This window comes from Danio aesculapii, chromosome 16 (genome assembly GCF_903798145.1).
Source record: "Danio aesculapii chromosome 16, fDanAes4.1, whole genome shotgun sequence".
NCBI lineage: Eukaryota > Metazoa > Chordata > Actinopteri > Cypriniformes > Danionidae > Danio > Danio aesculapii.
The window spans coordinates 55,704,373-55,718,869 of record NC_079450.1 but is presented as its reverse complement, the minus strand read 5'-3'; the positions used below and the strand labels follow the sequence as shown (position 1 = coordinate 55,718,869).

The following is a 14,497-nucleotide window of genomic DNA, read 5'->3' as shown; positions in this document are numbered from 1 at the left end:
GCCATCATAAATAGTGAAAATAACCCATCGAAAAGGCTTTATGACAAAGCAGAATCCTATAAGCTGAAATAGTTGGCGGTTCATTCCACCGTGCAAACCCCTGATAAATAAAGAGAATAAGCTGAAGGAAAAAGAACGAACGAAATTGGCCATAGTGCATGAGTGTGAATGAGTGTGTATGGGTAGTGAGGCTGGAAGGGCATCCGCTGTGTAAGACATATGCTGGAATAGTGAATGAAATTGCCGTAGTGTATGAGTGTGTGTGAATGAGTGTGTATGGGTGTTTCCCAGGACTGGATTGCAGCTGGAAGGGCATCTGCTGTGTAAAACAAATGCTGGAATAGATGGCGGTTCATTCCGCTGTGGTGACCCCTGATAAACAAAGGGAATAGACTAAAGGAAAATGAATGAATGAATGAATGAATGAATGAAATTGGCTTTATTGTACGAGTGTGTATGTGAATGAGTGTGTATGGGTGTTTCCACTGAGTAAAACATAGGCCGGAATAGTTGGCGGTTCATTCCACTGTGCTGACCCCTGATAAATAAAAAGACTAAGCTGAAGGAAAATTACTGAAATTGGCATAGTGTACGAGTGTGTGTGTGTGTGTGTGTGTGTGTGTGTGTGTGCGTGTGTATGAGTGTGCATGGGTGTTTCTCAGTACCGCGTTGCAGCTATAAGGGCATCCGCTGCGTAAAACATATGCTGCAATAGTTGGCGGTTCATTCCGCTGTGGTGACCCTTAATAAATAATTGAATATACCAAAGAAAAATGAATGAATGAAATTGGCTGTAGTGTATGAGTGTGTATGTGAATGAGTGTGTATGGGTGTTTCCCAGTACTGGGTTGTGACATTCGCTACGTAAAACTTATGCTGGAATAGTTGGCGGTTCATTCCGCCGTGGAGACCCCTGATAAATAAAGGGAATAAGCCGAAGGAAAACTAATGAATGAATGAAATTGGCCGAAGTGTATGAGTGTGTATGGGTGTTTACCAGTACTGGGTTGTGGTTGGAAGGGCAGTCGTTCCGCAAAACATGTGCAGGAAAAGTTGGTGGTTCATTCCGCTGTGGCGACCCCTGATGAATAGGGACTAAGGAAAATGAATGAATTACAAAATGTAACTGGTAGCAGCTAGGTTAAACTGTTGGTAGCTATGAGAGGGCCTAAGATTGAGTCCAGGGGAACACCAACGATGACTGAAAACACTACAGAATATGACAAACAGTGTAGAGGACTTCTAGAACTTCCTAAGCGCTCTCCTCAAACATGTTCTGGAGGTTTCTTTACTTGTTCCCCTCCTGTGCAGCGCATTTAAGAGTCCAATCTCTGATCCTGGAGGTACACCAACAGCATTTTAGACAGCCCTTATCCATCCCTTTCACTTCTCGCTGTCTTTACTAATGAGTTGAGTTGAATGAAGTGTGTTTGATGAGGAGGAGTCTACTATCAGTTGGGGAAATTGGTCTAAATGAAAGCCGATCTGCTCGACAGTTTGCTGAACGTCTTGCCAGATTGATTTCTAATACTGTAGTTGATTCAAGTATCCAGCAACAGCAGTGACATCTCAAGTTTCCTTCATGGTGACATATTGATAAACGGCCTGACTGAAAAAAACAACACAGCAGTCTTCTTCATCAGCAGGAATCAAGCTGATTGTTGCATTGATTGTTAGGCTTTCAGACATCACGCCCCCAGATCAGCTCTTCACACTGACTGTCTGATCAGTAAAACAACTAAAGCGAGAGCTGAGGGAAACCATCAGCTCCTTACAAGAGAGATCCGGCTTCAATAAGTGAGGCAAAATCAGTAATCGGGTAATCTACTTCAACCTCCACTCTCATTTTGGGTCACATTGTACATTAAGATACAATTCTTGCAATTTACCAATCGTTATCTGTGCCTTTTAGCTTAATAAACTTCTAATCTGCTGCTTATTGATGGTTATTAAGATAGTAGTTGAGTTTAGCCATGGACCCATGGTCACATTTCCGGGCTAGTTGGTAAACTTAGAGTGCAGTGAATGGGAGAGTACAGCAAATAATGTTTTTATCAACCTGATCTCACGAGAAAACCTAAGTATTTTACGTTTACGAGTTCAGTCGTACGAAATTGTACGATTTTCAAAAGGAGGCGTGGCACCTAACCCCACCCCTAAACCCAACCGTCATTGGGGGATGAGCAAATCGCACTAAAATGTACCAATTAGATTGTACGGATTAATACGAATTAGCCACTAAATCAAAAAGTTACGAATTGCCGTGAGATTGTGTTGGTTTTTATATATTCTAAATGTTCAAAACTGTCAAGGATTTAAGATACTGATAACCATTAAACTTGTAAAAAGTATCCATTAGGAATCTAGAATAAGATCATGCAGAATATGTACTTTAATTACTAATAAACAGCCTAAATCGTAATCATTGTCACGATCACCGGCGATCTAGCCTATGCAGATTGCTGGAGAACTACAACTACCATAATGCCCTGCGCCAATCTACACCCGCTACAGCTGACAATAATCTGGACACTCACTCATACACACAACTGAAACTCATTCTCACTGAATACCAGGACAATAAACAGCGCGCACACACAACACACACACACACACACACACACACACACACACACACACACACACACACACACACACACACACACACACACTTCTTTGCTGAGTCTTGTTATTGTAACAACACAAAGCGTTTTCTTGTCTTGCCGTGTTGAGCCGTGTTTTTGACCCTTGTATTGTTTCTGTTGTTTTCGCCACTTGTCCTGACCATTCACCAGTTTTTGACTACATATTTTGGATTACTTGTATGCTTCAGTTTGCCCCTGTTTTGACCATTGCCTGCCTGACCATTCACTGTTAAATAAACTGCACGTATTAGGGTTGTGCCAGTAGACGATAAGCAAAGATATCGCAGAGAGCTGAGACCAATGACATTTTAAAGATGATATTTAGCTCATTTCGCATTAATGTAGACCTATTACATGTTTTAATTACACTCTTGAATAACATAAATATTATTATTATTAATCATCATTATTAACAATAAATGAACTACAAATAATTTGACAGCTGCTGTTTGATATCAATGTTCTCAGCATGACCCAATGAATAATTTGATACTAATTTTACCACAAGAAACCCATGCAGATAACATTTATCAGCCTTTTTGAAGGGTTTTTAACGTGACCACTAGGTGGCGCTGTTATCAAATGTATGTGTTGTGGTTATTGCGAGGTGCCAGTGACACACCTCAGCATCAATATAATTAAAAGTTTCAGAATTACAGCCTTAGACGATCTTTGACATCATGCCAGAACATTTGTCGGTGGCGTAAACGAAAACCGTGTGGCGTATCAACATGAATTCAATAACTTTCTGCCAGCATGGTCTGAAGAACATCAGAGCCAAATTTGGTGACAATCGGAAAAAAACAGCCTAGGAGGAGTTCGAATGTTTTTAATCAAAAGCAAAATGGCAGACAGGAAGTTGAGTTGATTTTAGCATATTTGGTATCAGTGGTCTCAGCATGATCCAGGGAATATAAAAAGACAAGTGCAACCCAGGCTCATTCTGATTACGTACCCCTGTATACATTTCTGGAGAGCGCCAAATACGTCCCAGGAGCTACGTTTTTTTATTTTTTTGCAGTTTTTGTTTTTGCGAATCCACCAGAGGGCGCTGTGTACACTTTTTTAGAGCTCAAATTTCTTTCACGAGTGAAACATTTTATTTTTTGGCTTTTCACCTACTTTCTGGAACCGTTCTTCACCAGACTTGAACACCGTCGTCGTGGTCAACTCCAGTGTGCCTCTCAAGTCCGCCGACATACATAGTTATGTACTGAGCTACTGGACAAACTGGTAACAGCGAGAAAGCTGTTCACATGGAGGTAAGCGGTCATCGTGCAATGGAATGGTGTCATATCACCTTGCAGCGTTCGTTTTAAAGCCGAAACCCAGCCATACATACATCTGGCTACATAATTCGCGATTTCCAGAAATGTATATAGGGCTACGTTTTCAGAATGAGCCTATGTTGGAAATGCAACACATACATCTGAATTATATGCTGTAAATGAGAACTTCTACACTTAAAAAAAGAAGATTTTTGCTGCTTGTTCGAACTACTTATTTAACATGAGCTGAATCAACACAATTCTTGAGTCTTTTTTAGACAACTTAACTGTTTTACGTTCAATCCACTTAAATTTGTAAAAACGATAAAGCTGAGTTAATCGATTTCTGCTGGGACAATATAAAGGAACTGCGTGGAACCCAGCATTGTATACAGTGTAGTTTTGTAAGCACAAACCAAAAATGTCATCAGTACAGACACACCTCAAAGCAGAACATCTTTAATCCAGTACCAACGTGGGTGCCGTCAGGACTGAATATATTCTAACTCACTCCAGCTACCCAGCGTGTCATCATGACATGCGCCCGCAAAGTACCAGCCAGTTATCTTTTACCTTTTAGAATTGAAATTAAGTGCAAAGATTTCATCCCGCTCTGCCAAAAGAAACTAAATCTGACATTGAGAATCTAGCGCGCGGTGTGATCTTGAACGATAATAAGCTCCGTTTGGCTTTGAGAAGAGCGCGAACTGGTATCAGTTAGCACTTCAAACGAATAGAGCGCGGACACCGTAAACAGCGGACTCATTTGAAGTCATTTCCTTTCACTTTACTTCACTACTGAAAGCTCCTCTCAGCTCCAGGCCTCAAGTAATGGAGAAAAAAACGAACTAACGAAGAAATGAGAGTTGAAAACAGTGTCTGAATTATACATTGATGATCGGGGGGGGGGTCAACATTTTGGTTAGTTAGTGTAATACTTGAGTTATTTATGCATTTGTTTTTAATTGCATATAGGTTATTAATAAAATGTATGTAAGTGTTCAGTGTTTTGAGGAATATTTTAGTGTATTCTGAGCTACAGTATCCTCTGATTGGCTATTTCAGATGTTACAGTAGGTCAAACTATACAAACTGTGCATCTAATTTGACTTATACTCTCAGGCTACAGCGAGGAATATAAGTATTGGATGTTTTTTCCTGGGAATAATATTTCTAAAGGTGCTGTGGAGATGGAATTAAACCAGATTTTGGTAAAAACCTAAACAATGCAAACAGAAACAAATTAGTTGTGTGTAAAAACAATAGAACGACACAAGGAGAACGTGCTGAGCTACTGAAATGTATTTAATACTTCATATAAAATTATTGTTTGGTGCTGCAGCTTGAAGACGCCTCTCATATGGAGAATGAAGCCACATGCATTCCTGAGGGGTGAGTTTCTCACAGACTTCAACAGAGTGTCCAAATTTTGATGCTTCTGTGGGTCTCGTCTACCAAATCTGAGCTTTATTTTGAATTCTCCATTGGATTCGGATCAGGTGATTGGCTGGGCCATTCTACAGCTTGATTTTCTTTCTCTAAAAAAGCATCTGAGAGTCTTCCATGGCTGTGTTTTGGATCATTGTCTTGCTGAAATGTCCACCCTGGTTTCATATTTATCCTCCTGCTAATGTAGATGTTGGACTGAAGCAGCTGATATTCATTTACACTGAGGAATGGCAGAGGGTTGCTGAAGAACCACTGAGAGATTTCAGCTGCTGTTGAAGTGGATTGTTTTATCTATTTAAAGTGTGAAGTTAACCTATATAATCAAATTGTATGTGTATAATCTGCTTGCAAACTTATATACCATTAGAATAATCAAAGTACTATGTAGAGCTAGAAAGGAGAGATGGCCTGAGTAAACAATTAAGGTGTCACAAGGGATGCATGAGAAAAGGGGCAACAGCTGTTGAAACAGCTCCATATAAATGGACACGATATATAGTAGAAAGGTCTATTTTTGGGGTTGAAACTTGTGTGACAAATATAGAACAATGTGAAAAACAGCTGCAAAAGAGGATATAAGCAGGCCAGAGCATCAGTGAGGCAGAATTTTCAGGCAGAGATGCTGCTGGGGGTCTATTGAAAAATCTCCTTTGTTGTCGACAATAAAGAACTCTTCAGAAATCAAAACCATCAGACTCGGGTGATTATTGAAGAAAGAGAAGACCACAACACTGTCTGGGTATTCACTGCAGAACTACACCTTCCTTTCTTCATGTGTTCAACACTTTTTCCCTGCATCATTTCATTTTATTGCACAGAACTTCATTTGTAAACTAATAAGATTTGTTTTATTTGCATATACGGATTTATTTGGTTGTTATCAACATCTGGGGAACATTTCAAGTCAAGAGCACCATCTCCATCAGGAAAAAATGGTGACGTGTTCAATACTTATTTTCAACTGTGCTGGTGGATGATTTGTTTCGCTCTGTGTAAAATAAAGATGTAATTATTGTATCACAAACCTCTGTCGTATCTTTGCTATTTTTTTTAATATGTCATTATTTTAAATATTATGTCTTGAGCATCTGATCTTTCCTCAGTGCTGGTGTGCTTTCATTTTCTCCATCTCACTCGCATCAAATTCAGGTGAGGGAGTGTTTAATACGCAACACTGGCAGGGAAATACACATTTAGATTTCAAAGAAAACATCTTAATATTAAAAAGGAAATGCACATTTCATTCTATCCATGTTGTAACGAATCCCCTTTAATAACGTAACCTAGTGGTCAGCAAGCATCAGTAAGCTAAAGAAACCTTGTCATAAACTGGTAGTACATTTTCTATTATTTTACACTCTTATTTATTATACATTTTATTATATAAAGCTACTTAAGTCCCTTTGTTAAACTGTAGAGTACAATTATCAACATCAAAAGTGGACATAGCAGAGATCAACATCCCATAATGCAATTCACAACCAGAAATAAACGCAAACAGGATCTTTTTTTACAGCGTGCCCTATGAGAGTGCCTTGAAGGGCAGTATTACGGTGGTGGTTTAGTGGTGTATTTTGTCACAGAGAGCAGACGCGGGCTTTGCTTGAGCTTATTTGCTGTGATTGACACCTGACTGCGGCTCGTCAGAACGGAACGCGGATATGGGACGCCCCGTAATGTGGGCTGTCGTCTCTGCGGCTGTCAGGATTTGCATAATCACACTAATATCCCAAATGGCCAGAGTGATTCTAGTGCGGGGCGGCTGTCAATCATCATCAGCGGGGAGCCTATCAATCACGCACACACACAGACACACACACACACATGGACTTGTTCCTATATCCAAATGGGGACTCTCATAGATGTAATGATGTTTCAGAAATAAAGGTATGGGAACTATCACTGGGAGGTACCTTCTTAAAACGTACACATTTGTAACCAGAGATTCCACAACGGTGCATTTTATAGGGTTGCACACACAGTATAAGGTTTCAGCATCGATATTGCAATGTGATCATTCACAATAATCACAGGATATACAATGCTGAGTCTAAACTTGCATGCGTTTTTCAGGCCTGTGACTCTGTGAGGATTTTAAAAGCATCCTGGCACCTATTTTACCCCTTTTTCAAGATTTAAGATAAGTCTTTTGTGTCTCCAGAATGTGTCTGTAAAGTTTCAGCTCAAAACACCCATCAGATTATTTAATAGAGCGTTCAGAACATTAAAATGTCCTGCTTTGAGCACACTGTAGTTGTTTTTGTGGCCTGTGCCTTTAATGCTAGTTCTCTTTGCCCACCGCTCCTACATGCCTGTCAGAGTGTGCCTCCATCTCCGCCTCGGCAGCGTCAGATAAACAGCACAGTGACAGACATGAAGGAAGCAGATCTCATGTAAAGTTTGTAAGAAATACTACATTAAGAACTTTCCCAATGATTATTTGATGTATTTGTTGTGGAGTTAAGTCAAGCTTTCGATGAGTCTAGGCATGGGATGATAACCGTTTTCAAGGTATACCGTGGTTTGGAAAAGTCAATGTTTTAAAACCGCCAACATTTTCTGTAATACCGTTCCTAAGGTGTGTGTGAGATTTTTTTTATTTACATTTTTTGTTTGTTTTTTAGGACAACAGTATCTTCAGCAGACAAAATATCTAAAGATCCCATTTTAAATGGTAAAGAAATCTGGGTATTTGAAACTAATGAGGACAGCAGAAGTCAATGATTCATTTGAACTACTTAGCCTGACATGTTTACTGCTCCAAAATATTATAAATCTTTCAAAAAATAAAATATATTGTGTTCTAAAGGTAAATAAGTTTTATTTTTTTACCCAGACATTTAAAAATAATATATTTTAGAGCAGTGATCACGATACTGTGAAACCGTGATATTTTTATCCAAGGTTATCATACCGTCAGAATCTTATACCGGCCCATGCCTACACATAATGTTGTTACAAAGTTCAAGCACACACACAGCGGATACACACACACAGCGTGAGCGTTTAACTTTGCACAGTTTTTGCACGGCAAATGTGACAGGATACATGTTAATATACATATCCACTGTTGTATGGATATCCGTTATGTTAATGTACAAAATAAACCTGAATTAACTTCCACAAACCGGTATTGAAGAGTCTTCTTTTATAATTGTACTGACATTATGCGGCTGTGGTGATGAATTAGAGCGATTTACTGTCTTTATTACAAACATGATCTGTTTTAAAACATGTTAAACTTGTAAAACTCACTCTTGATCACATTTAATGATGATTGATGATCACAGAGCGCTGAACAGATCTTTTAATCCCGGTTGCTTTGCACACGTCCTATTTTGTTGATATGATTATCCACGTTACAACGGAGACATGTTAATACACGGCTGTCAATCAGTTTGGTGGATTTGGGTCCTATTTTACTGTCAGGAAATACAAATTAAAGAAAAAGAGACTCACTGTGTTTAATCACTGCAATATGACACACTATACTACACAGTTTTGTCCAAACAGCTTACAACAGATGATTTTTAAAGGTGCCCTTTAACAACTATGAATTTATTGAATTATTTTTACTATTCAATTACTGTACCTATATGATGTTAATGTATATGATATAATGTTAGAGCACACACACACACACACACACACACACACACACACACACACACACACACACACACACACACACACACACACACACACACGCGCGCATTCACTGGAGGAGGAAATTACGTAGGAACTGGAGCACAAAACAGTGAACCAACATACTACTTGGCTATTATTTATATCTTTCAGGTAATTAATTCTAAAACACCAGTGGAAAAGGCAACGCTGTCTCCTTTCTCTGCGCTTTCAGCATGCCAAAAGCTTTAAAAATAAGAGTGTGAAACTCGATTTCGGTTGAGGGCCAGATTGGACATAATGTCACCTTATGCGGATCATAAATTTTTATTTGGCCCTTGCGCATGCACAACACACACACACACACACACACACACACACACACACACACACACACGCACACACACACACACTTCTGCATGCCAGCATTAACTTTATGCGGCTGTAATAACCAGTTTTGAGATATTGAACATGTTGGAATTCACACATTTCACTCACCGCTGACCTTCAGATTTAATTTACATACAAACCAATTATGAAACATGAATTAACGAAAGAAAGGCTTGACTACTACTATATAATAAGGCATTTATTACGTAATATTGATACAATATAAATATGAACATAAATACTAGAATCCATTTGACTTTTTTGTGTATGTGAATATTCATATTGTTATTATCATGAGTGACTTGTACAACTATTAAAGGTGTCTTCAAATAAAAGTACAAGCCTAAACACAATTTAAAGCAGAATATTATTAATACACACTATCATTTAAATGTGAAAATAATGTGTGTGAAATAATCAAAACATCTATACACAACTATGTACATTGTTTTTAAATTGTGTTGTATTTCTATGAACGCAAAGTCGAATTTCAGCATCATCACTCTGGTCTTTATTCTTCTGAAATCATTCTACTATAGTGATAGCAATGTTTACTATTATTACAGCAGAAAACTGGAATAGTTTTGTTTTCTTGAATCTGATACATTTTTTCAGGCACAATAAACTGAAAACAAATGTGTTGTGTTGTTTTGTAAGTAAAAATTTAAAAATTAAAAAATAAATAAAAAGTAGATAAACAAATAAAAATTAATTAATTATTAAATTAATTAATAAAAAATAAAAATTACATAAAATAGGTAAAAATAAATAAATAAATGAATATATTACAATAATCTAAATAAATAAATAAATACATGAATAAAAATAAGTGAATAAAAACAAATAAATACATATAAATAAATATTAATAAATATATATATATATATATATATATATATATATATATATATATATATATATATATATATATATATATATATATATATATATATATATATATATATATAAATAAAAATTAATAAATAAAAATAAATAAATCAATATAAATAATAAATAAATATATATATATATATATATATATATATATATATATATATATATATATATATATATATATATATATATATAAATAAATAAATGAATAAATAAATAGATAAAAATAAATAAATAAAAATATATATCAATAAATATAAATTAATTAATAAAAATAAATAAATAAATAAATAAATACAAACATGAATAAAAAATAAGCAAATAAAAATAAATAAATATAAATAAATAAATAATTATGTAAAAAATAAATTAAAAGAAACATAAATAAATGAATAAATTGATATAAATAAATAAACAAACAAACAAATAAATAAATAAATGAATAAATAAAAATAAATAAATAAAAATACATATAAAAATACATAAATATAAATTAATTAATTAATAAAAATAAATAAATAAATATTTGTAAATATAAATGTAAAAACTAAATATATAAATATATATATATAGTAAAAACTATATATATATATTTATAAATATGTAAAAGTGCAGTTATAGTATATTTTATTTTATTATCATGAGTGATTTGTAGAACCTTTAACGGTGGCTCAGTGGTTAGCACTGTGGCCTCATAGCAAGAAGGTTGCTGGATCGAGTCCTGGCTGGGTCAGTTGGCGTTTCTGTGTGGAGCATGTTCTCCCCGTGTTGCCGTGGGTTTCCTCCGGGTGCTCCGGTTTCCCCCACAGTCAAAACACATGCGCTATAGGGAAATTGATGAACTAAATTGGCTGTAGTGTATGAGTGTGTGTGTGTGTGTGTGTGTGTGTGTGTGTGTGTGTGTGTGTGTGTGTGTGTAAATGTGTTACCTGGCGCAGCGTCCGGGCCACCAGGCTCTCCAGAACGGGCCCTCTATCCTCATGCAGGAGATGAACTTCATCCAGGATCAGCAGACGGACCACCTGAGATAAAGCCACATCGCCCACACTCTTCCTGGTCACCACATCCCACTTCTCTGGAGTCGTCACCAACATCTACAAACACAAAACACGCATTGTTGAGTAGAAGCGCTTGTGAGACACGTATCAGTGACTAAGTTTACGTAGACATCAGTAATCTATCTATTTGCTTCAAAGAGCCCCTATTTTGCATTAAAAAGGTAATAATTTGGTTTTGGGGGTCTCCAACAGCAGTCTGATATGCGTGCAAGCTCAAAAAACACTTTCATTGTCTTATAATCTGCATTTATTTCTACCTAATTATCCCGAATCTCATATGATTCGTTCAGTGATTCATTTGTTCCCAAACCCCTCCTTAGCGCGATGCTAATCTGCACTGATTGATCTGATGACCCAGTCTGTTGCAATTGGTCGACTGCATTCAGTGTGAATGCACTACACCACTGGCGCCGACCTCCTCTCCATTTCTGTCCGCGACAACAAGGGGTATGTCTAAAGCACGGTGAATACAACCGGCCTCTGAGTGAGCTGAGAGAAGATCACATGAGCTTTACTGGTGCTCCTACTGGCTATCACTCAAGAAAGTCGCTCTTCATTTGCATATAGTTGAAGGATTCTCAACTTTGTTGCGTCACTCGACACGTCCACCTGGTCGCCAACGGTTGCTGTCGCTTACGGAAGTCGCTCCCTCTCTGTTGCAATGAACGGTCGCTCATTGCTTTGCCATTGCGAGTCGCTCCTGTGACGCTCCAGAGACAGACGAGTCTTCGCTGAGGCCAGCTTCCAGCCTCCGCCGCTGAGTCTACAGCTCTGCACAAGACGTTTGGCCAGCGGAGAAATTAAAATGGTCGTGCCCAACTGAGTCTGGTTTCTCTCAAGGTTTTTTTTCTTCACTTTCGCCTTTAGTGAAGTTTTTTTTCCCTCTCCGCTGTCTCCACTGGCTTGCATGGTTCGGGATCTATAGAGCTGCGCATCGTTGGATCTGCTCTTCAATATTTGGACTCTCAGTAGTGATTATTAAACCACACTGAACTGAGCTCAACTGAACTGAACTTAAACACTACAAACTGAACTACACTGTTCCAAACTACTATGACCTTTTATGTGAAGCTGCTTTGACACAATCTACATTGTATAAGCGCTATACAAATAAAGGGGAATAGAATTGAATTTTAAAGACTTTTATAAGATCTTCTCAGAATATTTTAAGACTTCATCGCCACTTCAAGTTATAAATAGTGTCAAACCTTTAACTTAACAAACAGTTGTTAATAAAATTGGCCGGATGCGCCCTGGCACGAACCAATCGCATGGATCGAGCACGCCACTGTTCATATTAGGAGGAAAAGAAATATATTTATACTTTTTTGGAGTCTAATACTTTTGACAACACTTGAACAAAATCTAAGACCTCGTAAAAATGCGATTTTAATACCTTTTAAGGGACTTAAATGGACACCACATGTCTTAATTCACTTTCTGTGTTCCATTTTGACTTTAGTTGAATTAAAAATCTTTTGTTTACGGGTGACCAAAATTCAATGTCAAGCCATCATCTGAGGACAGCGTTACTTTGACGTCCAATAATGCCATCAAATGATGTTGATATTTAATTTGATTTTTGGTTGTGTCAACATCTTAAACCAGGGATCACCAAACTTGTTCCTGAAGGGCCGGTGTCCTGCAGATTTTAGCTCCAACCCTAATCAAACACACCTGAACAAGCTAATCAAGGTCTTACTAGGTATACTTGAAACACCCAGGCAGGTGTGTTGAGGCAAGTTAGAGCTAAACCCTGCAGGGACTTCAGCCCTCCTGGACCGAGATTGGTGACCCCTGTCTTAAACCAAGGTCATATTGACGTCAAATACTGACATTTATTTGTTAGGTATGGCAACCAAAACCCAACATCTGATAGACGTCATAGTGGTAACGTCCACACAACGTCTAGCTGTAACATTGTTATACGTTGATATTTGATTGATTTTAGGTTGGGACATTGACATGGTGATATGGTAGACTCTTAATCAGAGTATTGTCTTAATCATATTACAATCAGAGTAATGGTGTCCATGTAAACGTACTCATTTTGATAGACATTGCCAAGATAAACCAGCAACACTTCACACCGGAGGTTGTAATATACATTTCTGTCTTCGACTGGTCTGGTATCAGCAAGATATGATGTGCAATAGGTTTATACATGACGAACGATTCATTTTCTGGATGAATAGTCAACTGTTTAAAAGCGCTAATGCAGATGTGAATGATTGTCTGTGCGTGCCGTGAGATTTATACCCCCTCAAACATTTCCTATATGACTAACATTCATCTAATGAGTTTAATTTAATGTGTATTGTGTACACCGGTATCACTTTCTCCTCTCTCTTCTAGGACGCTTTGTTTTTCATTAACAATGCCTTTACAAACGACTGGAGGAAAGTAGGTCTGTGAGCAGCTAACTCTTAAGAAAAATGTCCTTTACGTGTCTCTGGAGAATTGTAGGGGGTTTGTTTTCTCGCTTTAAATAAATAAATAAATAAATAAGTTAATTAAAAGACATGGTATAGAAATATACGCGTGGGTACTTTCAGAAAAACCACACAAATGAACAGAAAAGGTTGTCATTCTGCCAGAATGACGTATTGTGTTGCTAGCTAAACCAATATGAAGAATATTATTAATATTATTTAACAGTGGTGTGTGTATCTCACCTACAGTATTTAAAAAGTTTCAAAATAAAGCTAAATGTAAAGACGGGACAAAGTATGAGAGCTATAATCACTTTGCTGAAGATCCCCCTGGGTTTTTCCAGCTCCAATATACAGTTCATTTGGTTTGTTCTCCAGTTTTCCTGCATTGAGGTTTATATTGTTGTGCTGTATCTTCAGAAAACAGTTTAAATGAATGGATTCATCACTCAGATTGTCTTTATGTAATGTTTGCTCTGAAACATCCAGAGCGTCAAGGCAATGTGTTTTAGCACATAAACAGACGTGCTCATCGTGGACATTGTGTAAAGGCTAATTATACGACTGGTTATTAGTGCGCGCGGTGAATGTGATGTCATCCCTATGTTTGTGGAGGTTTGCTTTGGGTGCGCGCGACATGATTTCGGCTGGCGGAGCGCAATTTTTTTGAGACTCAAGCAAACAGATTGCGTGGTACCGCATTTGATTTGAGCAGAATATGAATTACTTTGAAGAGA

The 14,497-nt window shown here is 37.4% G+C and overlaps 1 protein-coding gene across 1 annotated transcript in view; it reads right to left on the bottom strand.

Moving 5' to 3' along the window:
- ascc3 (activating signal cointegrator 1 complex subunit 3) overlaps positions 1-14,497 on the bottom strand; it is a 281,455-nt gene that overhangs the window by 137,618 nt on the left and 129,340 nt on the right. Inside the window, 1 exon segment of the mRNA XM_056476127.1 lies at positions 11,200-11,364. Coding sequence (XP_056332102.1) covers positions 11,200-11,364 — 165 coding nt within the window.